This window comes from Daldinia decipiens (assembly GCF_022478715.1).
Source record: "Daldinia decipiens strain CBS 113046 unplaced genomic scaffold F4813scaffold_5, whole genome shotgun sequence".
In the NCBI taxonomy this organism is placed as follows: domain Eukaryota; kingdom Fungi; phylum Ascomycota; class Sordariomycetes; order Xylariales; family Hypoxylaceae; genus Daldinia; species Daldinia decipiens.
The window spans coordinates 1194013-1214807 of record NW_026054548.1 but is presented as its reverse complement, the minus strand read 5'-3'; the positions used below and the strand labels follow the sequence as shown (position 1 = coordinate 1214807).

At 42.4% G+C, this 20795-nt stretch overlaps 7 protein-coding genes across 7 annotated transcripts; 1 reads left to right on the top strand and 6 right to left on the bottom strand.

Moving 5' to 3' along the window:
• Positions 1 to 400: 400 nt before the first annotated feature.
• On the bottom strand, positions 401 to 4157 carry F4813DRAFT_349318 (vacuolar protein sorting-associated protein 35). The gene is made up of 5 exons (XM_049242166.1): positions 3944 to 4157; positions 3456 to 3885; positions 1153 to 3364; positions 956 to 1102; positions 401 to 892 (listed from the first exon to the last, which is right to left on the bottom strand). The coding sequence occupies exons 2-5, from the start codon at positions 3590 to 3592 to the stop codon at positions 725 to 727; spliced, it is 2664 nt and encodes an 887-aa protein (XP_049103007.1). The 5' UTR covers positions 3593 to 3885; positions 3944 to 4157; the 3' UTR covers positions 401 to 724.
• A 3486-nt stretch (positions 4158 to 7643) lies between these two features.
• Positions 7644 to 8879, bottom strand: F4813DRAFT_272870 (plasmid pRiA4b ORF-3-like protein-domain-containing protein). The gene has a single exon (XM_049240401.1). The coding sequence runs from the start codon at positions 8495 to 8497 to the stop codon at positions 7781 to 7783; it is 717 nt and encodes a 238-aa protein (XP_049103006.1). The 5' UTR covers positions 8498 to 8879; the 3' UTR covers positions 7644 to 7780.
• On the bottom strand, positions 8829 to 10671 carry F4813DRAFT_272863 (Oxysterol-binding protein). Its single transcript, XM_049240400.1, has 3 exons — positions 10484 to 10671; positions 10100 to 10419; positions 8829 to 10024 (listed from the first exon to the last, which is right to left on the bottom strand). The coding sequence occupies exons 1-3, from the start codon at positions 10541 to 10543 to the stop codon at positions 9160 to 9162; spliced, it is 1245 nt and encodes a 414-aa protein (XP_049103005.1). The 5' UTR covers positions 10544 to 10671; the 3' UTR covers positions 8829 to 9159.
• A 604-nt stretch (positions 10672 to 11275) lies between these two features.
• On the bottom strand, positions 11276 to 13606 carry F4813DRAFT_349313 (glycosyltransferase family 31 protein). The gene is made up of 3 exons (XM_049242165.1): positions 12702 to 13606; positions 11404 to 12647; positions 11276 to 11326 (listed from the first exon to the last, which is right to left on the bottom strand). Exons 1-2 carry the CDS (start codon positions 13275 to 13277, stop codon positions 11835 to 11837), a joined length of 1389 nt encoding a protein of 462 aa, XP_049103004.1. The 5' UTR covers positions 13278 to 13606; the 3' UTR covers positions 11276 to 11326; positions 11404 to 11834.
• Positions 13607 to 14333: 727 nt separating this feature from the next.
• F4813DRAFT_349311 (cytochrome P450) lies at positions 14334 to 16542 on the top strand. Its single transcript, XM_049242164.1, has 3 exons — positions 14334 to 14698; positions 14804 to 15390; positions 15448 to 16542. The coding sequence occupies exons 2-3, from the start codon at positions 14978 to 14980 to the stop codon at positions 16445 to 16447; spliced, it is 1413 nt and encodes a 470-aa protein (XP_049103003.1). The 5' UTR covers positions 14334 to 14698; positions 14804 to 14977; the 3' UTR covers positions 16448 to 16542.
• Positions 16543 to 16815: 273 nt separating this feature from the next.
• F4813DRAFT_349310 (uncharacterized protein) lies at positions 16816 to 18071 on the bottom strand. Its single transcript, XM_049242163.1, has one exon. The coding sequence runs from the start codon at positions 17730 to 17732 to the stop codon at positions 16905 to 16907; it is 828 nt and encodes a 275-aa protein (XP_049103002.1). The 5' UTR covers positions 17733 to 18071; the 3' UTR covers positions 16816 to 16904.
• Positions 18072 to 18654: 583 nt separating this feature from the next.
• F4813DRAFT_349309 (uncharacterized protein) lies at positions 18655 to 20317 on the bottom strand. Its single transcript, XM_049242162.1, has 3 exons — positions 19758 to 20317; positions 19641 to 19707; positions 18655 to 19586 (listed from the first exon to the last, which is right to left on the bottom strand). Exons 1-3 carry the CDS (start codon positions 20082 to 20084, stop codon positions 18898 to 18900), a joined length of 1083 nt encoding a protein of 360 aa, XP_049103001.1. The 5' UTR covers positions 20085 to 20317; the 3' UTR covers positions 18655 to 18897.
• Positions 20318 to 20795: the final 478 nt, after the last annotated feature.

The following is a 20795-nucleotide window of genomic DNA, read 5'->3' as shown; positions in this document are numbered from 1 at the left end:
AACTAGGAGAACTGATTTATTAAGAGATTATCAAAATAAAATAAAAACATGAGGCGAAAATAAAGTAGTTGGGGGATTCTGATGTCTCAACGGTGTTCTGAATTCAAGATCACTCTCTCCCTCCCAGGCCCCAGGCTAGTGCTGTTACCAATTGCGGAGCACGCGGGCAGTTGCGAATCCATCGGGTTAGTCATCAAGCACTGCCACAATCAGGGGCAGTACAAGAACCTAACCTAGTAACATCCATATTGCTAACCTTATGTTATGTACATACTAGGTTAACCTAGTGGACTTACATAGGTAGGTACCTAGGTATACAGATTTAGGTATGCTGGTATATCAATAGGTAAGACAAAATATATAAATCAGATTATAGATCATCATAGTTAAAAAGGCCAAGTAAAATGGAAAATCTCGGTGATTCGTGAAGAGGGCCAGACCTCTTGGCACTAATTAACTAACTCTTAAATGCACGCCTAGACTCCTCTGAGAAGCCTGGCGAATCCTTTCAAACCGTCAGAAATATACATAGTACACGGTTATCTCTAACAAACAGGACGGCGGCGACGCTATCTTTTCCCTGAAAAAAAAACCACCTTTGGTACAACTTTCTCACTACGCAAACTCAAGTACGTCGTAGTGAGCTATCTCGGTGACATTATGCAACTGCTCGAGGATGAACCTGGACTCTTCTCCCGACCGAATTCCTATATCTTAGGTATCATTATTTCTGTGGGTGCAGAACCACTCCTTCATACTGCCTCGATGCGATATTGTCCAAGGTGTGCTTGAAATGCCGCCTGCTGTTTTCAACACTTGCCGAATCCTGCTGGTTCGTGTTCAAGTTTGAGTGAATTAGCTCAATGAGCCCATTAATGTATTTGGTAGTGACCTGTCAAATATGTGGTTAGCTACCAGGTAGATATACTTAAGCTATAATATGTGAGCATCTTACCGATTCGTTCTGTTGGTCGAAATAGTACACATAGCGATCCAAAATCTCAACGAACAACTCGATCGATGTCGCTTGTTCCATGCAAGAATCTGCAACACGTAGAGCACGCTGCAAGCATTCTAATACTCGCTTTCCATCTCGGTAAAGCTAGAAAATAATTAGTTTGACTCTGACTCGACGACGGCTTCAAAACTTACACCTTCATCCGACTCGTCGATAGCTGTCATTGGCGTCGCCCACCATAAGTGGCTCGCTAGATATACCGCTCTGCATTGATCCGGTTTGCGCAGCAGCTTACTTCCATGAAGGGCGCACTTTGTGATAAGGGTATCGTAGTTCTCTTTCCCGAAATTCCTTGTCTGGTGTAGTGCATTGGCAATAATGCACACAGCTTGGAATTGAGCTTTCGAGTCCGAAATGGCCTCTTCGTACACTGTAAAAGCCTGTGCGAAGAACTCGTACGCAACCTCTTCAAAGCTCGTCATGTCGGCGGATTGACCGCAGGCAGAAAACAAACGCAGAGAGAGTTCGGCAGCACCAGGGCCGGTGACTCTTGTGTAGATACCGGAGATCGCAGAGTGCATGAACTTGTATAAGGCACTTAGCTGGGTTTCCCAATTGTCGTCATAGTGCTCCCTAGCCTTAAACCGGCGTGCCAGCTTCATACCAGCTGTAATTAGGGGAGGTGTCGTTGTGCGAATCCTCTCATTTCCTTCAGCAAACGCCTTACGTACCATCTGAAGAAGACGAAACTGTGTGTCGTTATTTTCACCGTTGAGTAGGTGAACAATCCGTGCCAACCAACCCTGCTCTTCCATCGTTTCGTCTGTTTCCAGAGCTCGTCGCTGCGGGCCGCCAGGATATCCAGCAGGAGGTTGCGAACCCTCCTTAATTAATACTTTAAGGATCTCAAGAACATTCTCAAGCTGAGCTTCTGTGGATATCACGGTCTGATTCTGTAGCAAGGTCCTAGCAACTTCGCCTGCAACGGCCCTTCTTGTTGGGTAGGTTTGGGACTGAAAGAGAGGTACATATGTAGGAAGCGATAAAGCTGTGAATATGGAAATATATCTCTTGAGAGGGGCCTGCAGCAGTGCGAGTAAGCTTTGCTGCGCTGGCGCAGAATGGAGATCGGCGCTATTAGCGTGCTCTTTAACCTTGCGATTCGCATAGTCAAGAATTTGGTCTACGTAGTCCAGTCGGCTAGGATATATGTTTAAGGAAAGGTTGGTAAGGGAAACTAGTAGCGCAATTGTGTCTTGGATAGGAAGATGCTGCGCATTAACAAGATTGTTGACTTGTTCAAAGAAAACCTCGTAAAGTTTGACATTAGGAGGGATTCCACGCTGCTTCTTGGGAGTTTGAGGAGCATCGTCCGGCTCTTTATCGACGGCTGTTGTCTCAGTATCCGCAACTGACGGGGCAGGCTCTGGTTCCGCCGGCGCATCAGTCTCAGTAGATTCCGTAGGTCCGCCATTAGTACCTTCTCCGTTTGTATCGGTAGACACCTCATCCGACGTTGGCTTCGCCTCCTGTTGTTCTTTCCCTAATCGAACCTTTTCCAGGAGGCTTGACAAAGCTTCTTCTTCTAGTTTCGCCCTATCTTCGACAGCCCCTTCTTGCGATTCCCGTTCAGCGTAGGCAGATAACCTATTCATCAAGCCAATTACGATAGCCTTGACGTTGACGTGAGGATTCAGCCGCGACACCGCACCCAGGAATTGGTCCAAGGTATGTAAGTGAAACTCATCCGGGAAAACCTGGGTAATTATCTCTAGAAGATATTCTTGGGCCAAGACGTCCCGGCACTGCACTACCTGTTCCAGTAGCGGGGCCAGGATACCGTTCTTGTAAGCCTCGAGATCCACCAATTGGCTCAGCCGTTCAATGTTGTTGCCCACGAGAAGCTTGAGCTCCTTGCGCTCCTTAGTCCTCTGGTCCCGCTCCCGCGAATGACCTTGATGCTGTAATCGTACCCAGAGCTTGTTCATTTCGACGAAATTCGTTAGGATGAAGTTGATCGAGTCCTGGAGGTTTCCTTCAGGGCCATCGCCATCGCCGGCAGGCAGGCAATCCCTAGCTTGGCCGGATAAGTAATAACGAAGAAATAGACCACGGATAGGATGCTGGACACCACGGCTCATATCCATCATGTCCTTCATTAACTCCTTGACCGGCGCTTCGGGTATAGACATATATGCGGTACCGACGGTTATCATGAGATATAAACGCGGAATGATGTTACCAGCATATTGGACGAGCTCGTAGAGGTCGGCGAGGTGATTATGGGGATGATTCTCGCGAAGATGTACCGAAAGATAGCGCAATGCATCGAAGACGGCCATATATAACTCGTAGTATTGCTTGGGGCCTAGGCTACTTGTCCGCAGCTCGGCGACTAAGGTAGAGCTTCATTATATACCTATTAGCTAGTTGCTAGAGCGATACAAGCCGGGTGGGCAGCAAATTGCCGTAGCAATTAGATTATGATAAGACATACCAGCACTTAAGAGCATCCATAAGTTTGCCAGGGGTGTCGAGACATTTGCGCATGAGTGCGGTCTGCTGGCGCACAGCAACCAAGGCATCTTCCAGCAATCTCGCCTGGTCCTCAGGCGGAACGGGTGTAGTAGACATTTTGGAGCGTTATGTCGATAATGATGGCCGAGTGTGTAAAGGAAAGGAATACGGTAAAAGCTCAATAATATCTCGCGCAAGTCATTGGGTCGCCGTTCGCTGAATTTGATGTCGAGGTGCAGGAAGAGCCTGCTGCAAGCAAGGGGTTCTTAAGAAATCGGGATGCCTGGCGCAGTTGATGTTAGCGGGACAGATTCCATAGGTACAGAAATACAGCAGTCAAGTCCGCGGAAGCAATTCGTCAGCCCAGCCACATGTCAGACAGCCAGACAGCCAGACAGCCACAGGGGTTCCTAGCTCGAGTTAGCTCTTATCCATTTCAACCGCACGTGCCACGAATTCTATCTTTACCAACTAAAAGCATTTCAAAGTTTCTATCTCTAACTTTTCTTGGATATATGGTAGGTATATGTATAGAGGTGGGATGATTCTTTCACATCTGTTAATAAAGCCTATTTGACTTCTAAATACGGTTAATTAATAACACTTCAAAATAGATGTCATGATCCCTTCAAGTAGCAGCAGCCCACAACACGGCGCATCGCCAATAAAAGTATACAAACAGGTATGGCTTGATTAAGTTAAAGCACCCTTACAAGGGCCACCTTAATAAAGACCACCTCAAATTTTTAAACCTTTAAAATAAATACCTTAACTTTAATTTAACGTTATTTAATTAAATTAAATTTAATTAATTTATAATCTATTATATTTTAATAATAATATAATCCTTTACTATTAATTTAATTAATAAAACTTCATCTTTTAAATTAATATTAAAATTATTAATTATAATTATATTACCTAATTCTTAAACTTTTAACTACTCTTTTTTTTTTATAATAATTTTAATATTTATAAACGTTAAATTTAGATTAAATAATACTTTACACCATTTTTACAGTTTTATATTTATTAATACCTTTTTTAAATATTTAGCGCAAACCTCTATTATAACTAATTTCATAATAATTTTATTAAAAATCTTATTAATTTTATTAAATAAAAATTTTATTACAAATTTAACAAACATTATATTAATCTTAAATAATTTTTTAACTAAAATATTAATATTTTATAAACTTAAAAACATTACTAAAAAAAATTAAAATTATATTTTTAATAAAATTAAACTTTTTTAAATTAAAAATAAAGCCTAAAAAAGCTGAAATAATATTAAAAACCTTTTAAAACATAAACTAATAATTTAATAATTTATTTTAATCTTTAAAATAAATCTTTATAACCTTTTAACCAATTAATATATTATATTTAATTAAATATTCTTTTTATATTATTTAATAAATTATAATAAATTCCCTTTTACCAAAATTAAAAATATAATATAATTAACATATTTTAATAAATTTACAATAATAACTTTATTTCATTAATAAAAATATACCCACATTAATAACTTATAAAACATACAATAAATATACCAAAATAAAAATAACATAAACCTTATTTATAAAACATTCCCAAAAAAATTCTATCATAATATAACTACCATAACCATCAAAAATTAATAATCGCCATTATTAACAATTTAATAACCTTATTTTTTTTAAAAAAAACTTTACAAAACTATTTAAATATAATATCATTATTAATTCAACTATTAAAAAACATAATAAACTTCTAACCCTTAAATCTAACATCCTTATCGTTAAAAAACCACTATTATTATACGTATTTACCTATATATATAATAAAAAAATTTAAAAATCAACCATTACCACTAATATATTTAATAATCAACATTTAAATCTTATTACTATAATCTTTAACCATAATACGCTTCTTATAAACCTCGCCAATAATTATCCCATTATCCCTAACCCCTTCCATAATCCCCATCTTATCAATACTATATATATACCTAACCAAAATATTTTTAATCCTAAAAATCTTAAATTAATTAAAAAAAATATTAATATTATTAATTATAACCCTATTAATTCGTTTATAATTAATTAAATAAACCTTAACCAATTTAATATTAAAATAATAAAATAAAAATTGTATATATTAATATTTATTAAAAATATTAAACCAATAATTATAAACTAATAATTTTCTTGTAATATTTTTAAATTAATATAAAAAAAACATATAACTAATATAATTTAACGTAATAACCCAATTAATTAATTCTTTTTTTTAATATTTTAATAACTTCTAACATTCCTTTAAATAATTATTTTGTATTTTACAACCTAATATTTAATCCATAAAATAATATTATAATATAAAATATTTTTTAAACGCCTACCGCAAAGATACGCCATCAAAAACGTTATTTATCGCCACAATACAACGCAATTAAGCTAAAAAAATAAACATTTTAAAATCGTAAAAAAATAAAAATTTAAATAATAAATTTTATTTTTTAATTAATTAAAAATTAATAAAATTATATAATAATTTATATATAAACCTCATCGCAAACGCGTCGCGTTTTTAAGGTGGCCCCCACTAAGGTAGCCCCCGTAAGGGTACTTTGACTTATTACTATTAACTATGACAATACTAACTACAGAAGATATCATATCGCTTCCAATAGGTGACAGAACGACTAGAAGGTAAAGTTGCTTACCTTAGGTACCTAAATATCGTACACTTGTAGGACCTATGCTTGCAAAGCCAGAATATCTTATAATCACATCTATCAAACAAACAGACAAGTGGTACTTTTGGAGCACGTGGAGCCAAGTAGACACAAAATGCTATAATGCCTCAAGGTAGGTGGTCGTAAATAGGTTCCTTTACGAGGCAATTGTTCTTAAAACGCCTCAAACTCAGCTCCTCGCGGAACAACGAAGTTGTTTCCCTACTGTTTAGTTCCACCTCGTGACAACTATCAGCATTAGTCACTGAACCTAGGTTGTTTACAATTAATATTTCACCTAGTGGGTATGGGGTTTTCTCTTGCTGTAAAATAAACTACCATCGCATCTTTAAGTAGAAAGCATCTAATAAATTTACATAAATTATAAAGAATTAAGACTCAACTGAATTAGGCTATGTTTCTATGTCTTGCTGCTTGTTTGATAAACTCAGTTTTCAAGTTATTTCCATTCCTAGAGCAATTAAGAAATATTTAAAGCAGCCATTTCTTATCGTAGTTCTTTATGAGTATAATCTGCATTCTTTCTTTTTAGATTCCCTCGTTTACGTTTAATTCCTCAGTAATACCATCAGTAATCCTCTACTCAACCTTTAGCATTGGTCTTATTCTATTGCTAAGCATTAAGAAGCAACGCCCTTATTCCATACGTCCCTCGGTACTATCCCTTAAGTCCATATACACTAAAAGTCAAATAATAAACCATCTCCTTAATCAACATTATGGTCAAGCGATTTACTCGTAAAACCTTAACGTTTAAATAAGTCTATAACATACCTCTTAAATAATGCTACGTTTCACAGTTGGTATTTAAGTCACAATATTGTATGATAGTTGCTTAACCAGGTACCTACATGTGAAGGAGGTGTCTCGCAGCAGCCCCCAAGGCTTTGATATTCTGGAGGTTAATCCTTAATTACAGCGCAGGGCATGATGATTCAATAGACAGCGTTAATACGCTTCCACTTACAAATAAATTTGGTGCTTTGGGTATATTTAAGTTGAGGGGTATACTGTACTGTACTTTATTGTACCATTTTTAGTTATTGTCCTTCGCTATTCTGGCTGCTGAAAATGGAGCTCTACATCAGCTAATTTCATATTTTATAACAGCGTGTTCTCACTGTTTCATTGGCCGACATCTTCTTGACACAAGTAGAGTTAAGAAATTAACCTGACTACATAGAGGCCTCGGGCTGGTATAATTTCCGTGAGTCCGCGTTCTACCCGGAAATCGATGAGATACACGGAAGCCGTCGGAGATTACATACCTCAAGGCCCGCATATGCCGTCTAGGCCATCCGTATGTAGTTGACAAGATTACTGTGCCTCTTGCATAAGCCTGCAGGAACGGAACGATCACCTCGACACGTTAGAGGTGGCTTTACTGATACTGAGTAAACACACTACATAGTTAGCTAAATAAATACATCATCTCATCACCCTTACATCAGTAACTCCCATAAATAACGTAAGATAGGTACTGACTACCCCGCTAGCGTTGGTCGTCTATATGCCTAGGCCATCGGCACCGAACTTCCTATCACGTCTTAGCTGGTCTACACTTTACGTACTAGACGCCTCTGCATAAGCTGGTTACGTCTCTCCATCTCGGCCTCCTTCTCCCACTCCATGCGACTGAAGTGCTGGAAGAGCCGTTCAGTCTTGAGCTGTTCGTTGATGCGGAGGCGATCCCAGGCGTGGACTCTATCGCCTGCCAGACCCGCGGGGTCTGCGTTACTGCAAACTTCTTCAAACCACTGTCTTTGGTAGCGCTGATCCCCATCAAGGCGCGCGGCGAGGTACGCTTCCTTGAGATCCTGCCAACCCGTTGATCCGCCCACGTCCTCAGCCGCACAATGACCGGCACCGTCGATGCACACGAAGTCGTGCGTAGCATCGTCGTGTCCTAAGAGCGTCATTTCGTGCTCCCAGCCGTCGCCGAAGTCGTAATTATAGACCATCTTATAGCTGGCGTACTTCGGGTCATCGAAGAAGTTGCACAACATAAAAGAACTAGCTTTCTTCTCTATGGGTTTAGGGCGTTGTAGGGCCCAGGATGGCTGAAAGTCGAACTCGAAGGACTCATCCTCCATGTTGGGGTCGACAACACGGAGTAGGGGTTGATCTGGGAAAGATGGGCCAGGCTGTTGCTCGGACCTGGGATTCGTCCACATTTCTCGGAACACGGCTATCTCTTCGGGCGAAGGTATATGAGAGGCCTCGAACCCAAAGCAATGGGTAGTCGCCAAGCCAAAAGCGACTTGTAGGGCCATGTGCAGATGATGGAAAACAGCGTCGGCGGGACAGGAGAGAGTGCGGAAGATAGGCGGGTCTGTGATCTCCTTGGGTGATAGCTCGAACTTCACAATGTAGTTCTGAGGAACGCATCTTTTTCTATGCGTTGGCCAAAAGGCGGCCTGGCAATCTAAGGCGGGAGCCCGGTTTTCGAAGGCAATACATTTGCCGGTACTTCCATAATGGGTAGCATCGATTATCCTGGTTGGCTAGAGTCTACGTATATATATATAGATAGTCCGCCGGTCGAAATCAAACCTACATCTTAGCTGTATATTTCGTCCTATTGTTCTAGTAAAAAGCAATATTTGTACTACATACCTATTTTCTTTCCTGCCATTTATCACTTATTATTTATCGTTTATTATATCTCATTTTCATTTATTCTTCTATCATCGAGATTGATAAGCCATGCTAACAAACCACGAGAACAAGCGATTCGTTTAATTATACTGTGTGATCTACTTCATTATTAGGTACTTATACGGTAACCAGCCGGTGAAGCCAGACACCCTCCCGATGCTTATATCCGCGTTTCCCGTTATCAATTTTACTTGATCCACCTACATAACTAGGTACCGCATACCATCTCTATGCGATTACTTTGGATACTCTTGCGAATAGAGATGCTGGTAGGACATTACTGACCTAGCAGCTCTTGAGCTATTTGAATCCTCTCTTCTTCGCTCAGCTCATGGCTCCTGACCTTCTCCGCCTTAGTAGCATCAAACCGCCACACACCGCCCGTCTTGTCCGCATCGCCGTTTGTGTTTAGTCCCACGTTGGGACCTAATGCTCCGAGAGTCAAATCTGGTTCAGTGAGAGCAGTGAAATATCTCCGCTCCCACTCCCGACCCTCTGATTGCTCCTTTTTCCGCATTGCCCGCTGCGCCTGCTCGATCTTGCTCTTCTCCTTACCGACGTAATCCATATCCCCTTTGGCAATGCCCGCCGCGACGTTAGCCCACGCGCGTCGAGACTCCAACGGGTGCTGCTTCTCGAGAGGTGCAATCTTGAGTTCGGTTGTGGGATTGTCGGTAGGATCCCAACTTTCAATGAAATTCTTAGGCGAGTTACTCTTCACCGGGCCGGTATGGATCTCAAACGCCTTGGTCCATTGGCCAGAGCAATTGTAGAGTACGTCCTTTTCCTTGCCGGTTGGATACAGAGTAGCCGTAAATGAATTCTTCTTGCCACTTATCCAGCCCTTGCCACTGTAGTCTATTTTAGCAGTAAACCCTGCCGACGATGTGATATAAGAGGCGCCCTCGAGCTCAATGAAAGGGGCGCCAAAAATTAGACCTTCAACGTGAAGGGATGGTAGTGTGATCAAATAGGTATCTTTCTCTCCGGGCTTAGAGGGGTTGGGAACTGTCAACACTGCGTGTCCTATCTGCTTGATATTGATAGTCTTGGAGAAGCTGGCCTTTTGGGCGTTGTATCCTTGGAGATGAACTCCGGAGGTTTCATTGATAATACTGTATGCTGTTGCTGGCGGGTGGTGGCTAAACCGTAGAGTTAGCCCAAATATTTCCAGGTTTGCTTCTAAATATTGCTGGGTTTGGTTGCGCCAAACTTACTTCACCTGCTCACTGATCAACTCTGTTGTGCCTGCGGCGTCTTCCCACTTCCCCAGAAAGATTTCGCCCAAAAAGGGGTTGAGAGGCTTTTTCTCATTGCCATATTGCTCGCTGCGACTGGCATATTGTTGCTTAAGCGTAGTTAAAAACCACTTGAGCACTAGCAAGGCCCTCTTTGCGGGGTCCGGCTCCTTCGATGGTGCTGCGAAAACGCTAGGATGTTCAGCCCAGTACGAACTGAACTCAGTAAGACTCGTAGAGGAGAGGATGAAGGGCGGGGCTGTGAGAGAGGAGAGGTCGCCGTTGAAAGAAGCAATAGACTAATCGCGAGATGGTCAGCTTGGAGTAGAATAAAATGAGAAACGCTAAGTCAGGTCAACTTACCTTGAGGAACGCAGCCCAACTAGAGCCAGTGGCCTGGGCATTTGGTGTAACTTCTGACATCGTCGTGCCGGTTTTAAGACGTCGCCTCCGTACAGGGCAAGTTCACAGACACCACGTAGTTCAGATGATATACTGTGTGATTAGGAGAACCCTCCGTATTTCAAAGTCCGATGAGGCTGGTTTCGAGTGCGCGAAAGACGGCGGGCCGACAGAATAATAAATTCTGGCGGGGATACAGAGTTCTACAAGCAATCGGAAGCTAAAAAGGGGCGGAAAGTTGGGCTACTCCTTATCCCTGATAAAATTTATCTAGGTATTATAACAATATAAGGCGTATTGTTTTCGGAAGATGCGGGAGAAGTTGGAATGACAAGCCAAAAACGGATTGTATTCTTTTAGTTGTGCAAAAGCAGAGCTGGCAGCATAGATGAGTAATATAATAATTTGGAGAGAAGGGGTATTTGGGATTTGACGTCAAAAAAGCAAAAAAAAAAAAAAAGTCTCCAAGGTAAAGTTCCCCCCACACGTCATCGACCATGCCATTGACTGGCTTGGTTAGGTACCTACCTTGACATTATCCCTGCTTAGGTAGATACGTGGATTGGTGGGATCTATAAACGACTTAAATCGCGTGCCCAACTTTTTTTTAGCTTATCACTAAGCTACATGTACGCTATCTAACTACATGTACTAGTACGTACATACTAAGTATCCAAATACATGAACAATCAAAGACGCATTCAAAGTTTACCTAGGTGCCTCATATAATGCAAAGCCAAATATATTAATCTTCCCATATCAATGAGGAATATACCCTCTAGAATGTTCCTGGAAAACCTATATCTAGAAAGTTAAGTTTGATGTACCTAAAGTATACCTACGATTAACTCGTTGGGGACCTGAAATAAAAAGGTACCTACATGTAACCACCCCCTTTCCTTATCCTGCCCTAAGACCTGTGACGTTGGCCTGTATTTTACCTGCGAATTCCACTAGCTTTGCAGCGTCATATTGCATTTCGATATATTTGCCAGCAATTGCCCCAAACTAACACTTGCTACCCACATGCATTTAGCTATATGCTCGGAATATTATGATGTCTTGCATTCGTCGTTCATAAAAATACAGGAATATACAGTTGGATCCAATTAGGATTAAGAAGCTTCATTATAAATTACATTCCATCCCGGGTATCATTCCAAGTCACGTGTCCCCTTCCCTCTGCGAAGTCTATGTAGAACGCCGCCCGTCTAAACAGTGCGTCTCTGCTGAATGAGACAGTTTGTTCATGTTATACCGACCCATACATATATATAACAGAATACCGGAGATTGAAAGAGACATAAAGGTCCTACGCCGGGCCGTGACATGAGTCTTCTAGCTTCTGGGCTAGCTGCCCGTTTATACCAGAAAACCGACCCTCGGCCACTTCTCCTAGGATCGCCCATCGCGCAGTGTGGCATTGTTGACGTCCTGGATCAAATGTCCAAGCCAAGCATTCTGTCGAGTGATCATGGCAAATTTGGACACAGGCATCAACTTCCGCGACCTTGTCTACGGTCTTGCTATACTCGTCTAGGCGTCCTACATAGTCCACGTTAGATCGAATCGGTTCGGCGATGAACGAACCGAAGTTCGGAGCGCCATATATCTTCCCCAACTGTCTCCAAAACACGGGCTCCGTCATATTCTTGAACGTATCGCCTACGTGTAGCATAGCGTCGTCGTTGCCGAGGCCGTGGAACGATACTAAGGGCAGACAGAATCTGTCGACCCACATCCGCGTCATCCAGGGGGGTTCGCCATTGAACAGGCGTCGGTATGTCTCATCAAGATATATGCCTATTTTCATAAACGTCGTAGAAAGTAGCTTATCGCCCCAGATTGCCGTAGCTGACTCCTGATGGCCCTCAGCAACGACCTCGGGGTGTTCTTCGTACAGCTTGCTCAGAGCAGCACCGGACATAACTACAGATGATCCGCCGTGTGGAAAACGACCTTTGTAGTCGCCTACAGGATTGCCAATGAACTGCGGTTTGCCGTAGTTCAAGTGTCCCAGGAGCAAGGCCAAGGATGATTTTATGATATACGTGTCGTCGTCCAACATTACGTACCACTTCTTTTTCGGCATGGTGTGCCAAATATATTCGAGACTTGAGAGAAACTGAACCGCATGTTAGTAAGTGTTGGCTCGACCCATAATTGAGGTATATCAAACCTTCATCGCATCCAGTTCCCATCCCATGTCTTTGCCTAACGTATCAGCCAGCATCCACTCTTCGCCGTCAACAGCATCAGCAAGATTGATATATTTCATCACGCGCTCCTGCTGTTCTTGGCCCCTTAAAGAGCCTCGTTCTATGTTCCACCCAATGATATCGATGACCGGCACTTCTTTCCCACTAGCCAATGTATAATTCTTCTGGTCCGGGAACAGAGGAAAATCCTGAACAACAATAGTATCCGCATTTAAGGACTCGCTACTCAACGCTTGCAGCGCCGCTGATACCCGTTGTTTCGTTCCAAATCCTGTCTTGATTACTATGCCGATATCATTATTGGGGTCGATGGGGTAGGATTGCGGCTTGAAGAGCCAGGAATCGCTCGGGATGGCATTCTGGTAATAATCTTGCATGACATTATGTTGAAACCGGAAGAAGGATCTTGGTCGGCTGTCATATGGTGTTAAACTATAAAGAATGAACAGGAAAACCAAAGCACCCAAACCAATTTTTTGCGGGCGAGACATGCGCGTGATGCAAGAGCGGATCGATCTTCGTTCGGCGATCCCCATCGTGATAGTGGGTGTTAGTTACTGTTGTCGATTATGTCCGTGCGACCGAGACCAGCAGCCAAACGATGCTGGTTGACAAGACGGAGAACATGCGTAGTTATCAAAAAAACGAAAGTCTGGAACGATTGTCAATGTTCTCGTAGACAAATCAAAATTGGAAAGTAGGGGAAGTTAAGAAAGGGGGGATACAGGTTTCTAATGCTGACCCCAGTATGAGAAAAAAGGAAAATGAGAACTGAGAACTGAGAACTTTTTTAGAAACTTGATGAGAGGTAAAGTAAAGATGTATTGAGTTCTCGATATGCGGGGGGATTAAGAGGTTTAGTGACGTCCAGGTTCAGCTAATTCTAGGAAATGATGGGCGTTATTGCGGAACCGAGTGCTAAAATTGACCAACCAAGCGATAACTAATGCAGCCACGTCCCACTAAAGCTCACTAAGAAAACCTGCATTGTACAACAGCCGGACCCAGCGCATGTACTATAAATGGCCCTGCTGGGTGAGGATTACGCGTTCCCAAAGGTAAAGCTTCTAGGGGTACGATTGAACCTTATCCCTGTTACCTAGCATGGTACATACATATACATACATGTACCCAATCCGTACATGTGGTAGGTATTTAACAATCTCCCAAAGGGCCAATAATATCACGTGAATTATACTGCCGTGTCTGTCTCTCAATAATATTTCGGTTTTAAGAGCAACTCTATACATGACCTCGAGTAGATGTTAGCAATTGCACAAAGGAGTTATGAATATTAGATTAGATAAAAATACTACAGTGATACATATTTAGAAATAAGTTATAGTTATAAAAATATGTAACTAGTTAGTTATACATAACTATACATAGCTTAGGATCGCACATAGCTCTAGGTTAATAGGTGAGGCGATCATCGAGCCACCGAGTGCGGGAACTGGATCAAAGTCTAGGCCAACACTACGTATTCACAATTATGCGGGGCGAATTAAAGGACGAGGACCTACAGGACTTACGTATCAAAGACTACTGCATCAACTACTACTAGATAAACGAGTCGATAGCTGTATTATATTGTTGCCAGGTCGCTGTTCTACCACAACATCGTAGGCTTATCTTCAAAAGTAATCAGCTTCTTTCGCCCCACTAGACTTGCCCAGGCCAGTAATGAGCTAGGTTAGACATTACAAGGGCATCTAACGGTTATAAGCCCTAAGGCTGAACCTCTAATCTTTCTTCATTAACTACTGATCTCTTTCAACTACCTATCTATTGATCCGAAGACGACATGTTACAATTCCTAGAGCCTTCGGGCCCTCCCATCACATCACTCATCATGAGAGGGATTGGGTACTTAATCCTGGCCAGCTTGCTGTTCTTCTTTTTTTGCTTGTATCAAGCTCGAATGATGTTTCGGCGAGTTCAAAAACAACATGGAATTGTGAGTAACTTCTAATATTCGGCCGTAGAGGCTTCCAAAAGCCATTAAGAAACTATATTCCTATCGAGTAGATACATATCTTCCTACAATAATAACCATCTGTAGCCAATTATGCCCCATTCGTTTATTTTTGGTCACCTTTGGACGCTGGCTAAGATTAGCATCAAATAGTATGTATAAAACACGTCCTAATACCCCACAGTCTACTATGTAAACTACCTTAGTAGGTAGTAATTAAAACCTAATAGTAAAATCCCACGAGACGGTCATGGCCAATGGATGTTTCTTTACATCAAGCAAGAATACCCTGAGATTGCAAATCAGGGTCTTGTTTACATGGACGTGTGGCCGATCGGCTACCCGATGCTTGCGGTCTATCATCCCAATATGATGGCGCAATTCATTCAGGAGAACAGTCTACCTAAATTCTGGGCTATGTCCCAAGTTGAATTCAAGGGCTTCACAGGAGGTCAAGACCTAGTGAATCTAGACGGCCTAGAATGGAAAAAAGCTCGAAGCCTATTTAATCCTGGCTTCTCGGCGAAGAATTTATTGTCTCTAGTCCCTGATATGATAGAGGAAGTATTAATCTTCCGAGAACGGCTTAGGAAAGTTGCCACTACCGGAGAAGTTATCAAACTCGAAGATTATACGACCAATATAACTGTCGACATAGTTGGGCGCGCTGTACTGTAAGTGTGAACAAAGCGATTCTATTTTTCGAAACTTAACGCTTAATGCAACAATAGGGGAACGCGTCTACAAACGCAGGTTAAGCCAAATCACTTGATGGAAACGATGAAATCTCAAGTAGGCCTAATCTATTTTGGACTCGACCTTCCCAAGCAACTAAATCTAATTCTTCCGTTGAAAAACTGGATATACAATCGCATGATCCGTAATGAGTTGGCCCCTTACATTCTCAACACGGCTCAGAATTACGAGAAAATCGAAGGGCCTAAAACTATTGTCGCCCTAGCTCTAAAGGAATACATCAATGAGGTACAAGATTACACCGCAAGAGAAAATATCCCATCTGAGTTTGTTGAACGGGTTATAAAACATATCAAGATCTTCATGTTCGCCGGACACGATACTACTGCTACGGTTCTTGCGTATATATACTACATGCTTAGCAAACATCCAGACAAAGCAGCTAAGATACGTGCCGAACACGACGAAGTATTGGGTACCGACCCAACTGCCGCTGCTAGCTTGATTAGAGCCGATCCTACATTGCTAAATAAGTTGCCGTACACGATGGCCGTTCTCAAGGAAACACTCCGCCTATTTCCGCCTGTGGGTGGCAGCATCCGCCAATCACCACCGGGGCACTTCCTTACGCATCCCGAAACTGGGGTCCGCTATCCAACATACGGCTTCATGATGCACTCCTCTGCAGCAACGGTATTGCGTGACCCAGAATACTGGCCCGACGCTGACTCGTTCATTCCGGAGCGATTCACGACGCGCGACGAGAGCGATCCCTTGCACCCAGTGAAAAACACCTGGCGACCATTTGAGATGGGACCTCGGAATTGCATCGGTCAGGAACTGGTTTTTGTCGAGGTGCGGCTGATCCTCGCCCTGACGGTACGCGAATTCGAAGTCGAAGAGACTTACCCAGCAGATGCACCCTCGTGGATGGGCTTCAAAGCGTACCAGATCACTCATCCAGAAGTTGTTTCCACGGCTCATCCCAAGGATGGTCTTCCCGTAAGGGTCAAGTCCAGGAGCCAAGGCGATTAGGCTAGTTCGTTCTTATGTATATCGTGAAAAAGACTAGCATATCTTCGTGTACATAATGAATTACTATCTGCAATACATTGAAAGTTAATGATTTACTTACTCAAATCAGCCAAGCTGATGCGGTCTGAAACTACCCCTGGATCGTATATTCGTAAGTATAAATGTCTAACTCCTTATTATGAGAAATTCGAGTAATAAACATACTCCAAAATAAGGTCCGTCTTCTTCGTAGAGCCTAGCATCGTTGTCCTTGGCCGAATATCATGGATTCCCACGCCAACCAGTTTGGTTTAGGAAACCATATGATAGTTACTATAATCAACACCTACAGAGCATCAATCTAGATACTACTCTAATTATAAAGTAAGCTACGGTTGTCTAGATCTCGAGGTCATCTGAGGTGCGAGTAAACAAATATGATATGCAACAAGCGCTCGCGACTATTACAATCGATTATCTACTGCTCAAAGCTGTTTCTCATCTGGATTTTAAGACCGTCGAGGTAATAGTCTAGGCGCGGCATATACAGCGTTTCGTACCACTGTAGCAACTCTACCACGTTGTCAAATACTTCTGTCCCATACTGGCCTTGATCAGCCACGTACCTCCATGCCCACTCCTTGCCAGTTTCATCCTGTCCGCAGTACGCGACAAAGCATGTTGTCTCGGGGCCCCTACCGCACTCCCATCCGGCCTTGGTCTCCCAATCCTCAAATCGAAACTGTTCAGCCAATTTCCCATCAGGACCAAACACGCGACAAGCAGCTTCTTCCTCACTCTCACCCAGCCCGTCCCAGAAACGCACCTGCTGGCCCTCCTCTCGATACTGCGGCCATCCATGACCCTCGAGACTATCGACCTGGCCCATGAGTACTTCAAAATCCACGGGAAATCTGAGCTCAGGATCTATCCTGCGTAGTTCCGTTTCTATGCCGTTCTTGTAATCCCGCCTGAGCAGCTCTCGGCGGTTGTCATCGGATCCGATGATCACGCCATCTAGGGCGAAAGCTCGCACTATAGCATCCCACTTGGTCATCACGTCGGCGGGCGCGTTGATCTGGAGCGAAGGGTCTAATTTCTCTCGTCGCGAAATGTAGAGCATATCATAAAAGAGCTGCTGGCACACTTCGGATATGTGGTCGGGGCTTATCGACGCGTTTTCTGCTGCGAGAGCCGCTGTCTCAACATGCTGTACGAAGCGCTGAAAAGCGGTATGATTATGTTGCAACACGCTGGCACGATAATGCGCTAGAGCTGAGAGGATCTCGTCTTCGGAAGGTTGCATCGTTTTTAGCTATGTCTATCACCACGACAGTAACTGTTTCTGCCGTTAATATGTTTTCGTTACTAGGTACCTATGTATAGTAGTTATGATCGTAATGGGCTACGCGATCCTTAGTAGGCCTCTATTGATTAAATTGAAGATGGAGTGAACAGAGAATAGTTGCAGTGGAGAGAGTTTTTGAGGTTTAAATACTAGAATCGACTTCATGATTGTCCAGCATCCCGTAACACCTATGTTACATGATTTGATCACCAGGCATGGATATAGAGTGACTCCATTTATATATCCAATGAACTAAAAGAATCAAACTCGCTACCAGTTCTTACATCTAGACTCTACAATTAAGTCAACATCAACTAGGATCTCAACTAGGCAACCACACGACTGCCTACCAACCAGCATAAAAGACAGTAGCTTTTAGTATACATAATATTGCTCATTAGGCATGCCATTCAGCTAAGGGCCTTGATGTTATCCTAATGATTTTGTTAACAATCTTCACCCTTGGTTGTTGTCTAAGGATCTAAAAGTGGCGCAGGTGATAATTTCGGGATAAAAGAAAGTTACCTAAATTTGTTATTAAAACCAGTGCGGTGCTTTGATCTAAAAATTTTACCTTTCTCCCCGTTGCCTAATTAAAGGCTTAGTCAATAGCCGGATTATTACTGGTTTTAATGTCAATCTTTGGTCATCTTAGCTGGCAGGCCATTGAGACATTTTGGTCGCAAGATTCACGTTGGCAATAGACAGTCTTATCCTTTGTACCTCGGTCAGGATTTGATGCTTACCCTCTTACTTGCCATACGTCAAAGTAGATATGCCAATAGACCCGTTTTCATGTTACAACTCGAATACGGATCCGTATATCTTATATGAAAAGGTTATATCATGACCATATGATAATCATTTGACGAGAAGAGAGCGATGAAACTGTAGTTTATTTGGACTGCGACCAACATCAAACAGTTCCGGTCGACCGGGTAGGAATAAGAACGCTGTGGCTTATATTGCCAGTATTTGGGCGTGTCTAGCGATTTAGACTGCTTTCTGAGCAAGCAAAACAACATAGGAATTCGTTAGAGCTACTAACGAAAAACACTAAATCTTCAATCCTACCCTCGTAGTTCTAGTTATCCCTTAATTATCGAGACATCTGATGATCCTCTTATTCAGAGGGATCATCACAATTCGCATGATCATTCTCCTCCCCGTGACCCTTCTCCAAAATAGCATCGTTGGATAGATCACCCTTGCCTATAGTGTTGTCAATCTTTACGTGATCTTCACTTTCGGGGTTGTCACTACTAGATACGGAACTAGTCTCGGGTTCCGATTCGATTTCTGACTCGATTTCTGAGTCGGTTAGATCAGCTGAAGATTCAAGCTGTCTTCCCAGCTTCTTCTCGGCCCGTGTCATAGTTTTTATTGCCTTATCAATCGCCGAATGTAGGTCCTCGTTAACCTCGGTTTTTATTTCCGCGAGTCGACGCTTCCAGAAACACCATCGCTCAAGACTGTAGCCACTCACACCAGAATATAATGGCCCACCACGGTATGGACGACCTGTGTTCGGACCTTCGGGATAATCTGAAAAGGTATGGAGCAGTGAGTGATTGAGGATAAAACGAGAACTCTCAAATATCCACTCGATCGCAACTCGAATTCTGGTCTCTGCGGTTGGTATGTCTTGGATAGGGGTCAATGGGGTCTCCAGTCCATTTCGAAGTTCCCAGATCAGGTATTTTCCCCATCCCTTTTGCTCGCAATGGAGTCTAGCAATGAAAGAATTGAGGTTCAGCCACTCAGATTCCGTGAACATTAAATCCTCGTTGAGGTTAGGCTTTAGCGTTGGAACTACCAGTGAAGTTAATAACTCATATTCAGACTGGACGGACCGCGGGTACCTACTACGATTCCAGTTGTCTCTCATTGCGATACCTATGCCAGGTAGATTTTTCCACATTTGAGTATCAGCCTAGATGGAGTTAATTAGCGACACGTGATATGAAAATGCGGTATACATACCTTTTTCTGTTTCCCAATTTTCTCTAGCAAGATCACAATCTTAATAAGGACGTCTTGCACTAAAGTACGAGGTGGAACTTGGCTTGCAATATCGATGAGGCTTTCCCAAAATTGCCATACAAAATCTTCTGCCTGTAGTCCCGATGCCTCTGGAGACGAGTATTTGACTAGGGCCTTAACAAAATGACTAGCCGTTTTTATCGGCCTTGTCGTGTGTAATAGTTCCAGTGAAGACACTAGAAGATCAATTATGTGTAGGCCTGTATCTCCCAAGTATCCAGCCTTGCTTTTCAGATGGCTAAAGTCGACTCCATTAGTTCCCGCCATGATCGCAATGGATTCCAGTGAGTAAATATCGCAAGTTTCTAGAGGAGCAAAGAGAATAATCAGTGTTGGATATAAGTTGTAACCTAGTGGATTTGCCTAGTTGAAATCCGAAGAAGTTTCTGGAGTTTGCGAGGAGAGGAATTTGTAAAAACCGTGATTATTTTATCTCAAACCAAAGACCAAGAGCTCATACAAGTTCTATGTACTGTGGGGTATGTGCAGGGGTGACTCACGAATGAGGTACGAAATGCTATGTACCTACATAGGTAGGTAGCTGCAAGGGAAAGGTCTACACAAAGGCCCACTTATTATCTTTCGTACCTTACAGCTTTAAAAACCCCACTTGCCTTCTAAAATTAAAACTCTATTACGTTGAATGATAGATGATGTTTGGTCCTACACGTAGTAACCACAGAGTCATAAGATACTCGGCCTTGATATGATATGAGGCTTTGTAACAGATATTTAGGAATTTCTTGGCTTAGGTACCAAATTTACACTATGTATCTCTTGAGTCACTACCCTTATGTCTCTTACCTCTTAAGATTTTTTTTAAGTTGGAGCTAAGACTTTAATGGTTGCTCTAGATTATGTAAACCTGCACGTGGTTTAGCAAACATCTTTTTAGACAAGTACTTAGGTAACTCAGGTATCTATTTTACAGGTCAGGTAGGTAGTATGGGCCTTTTAACGTATTACTATGTACAAGTA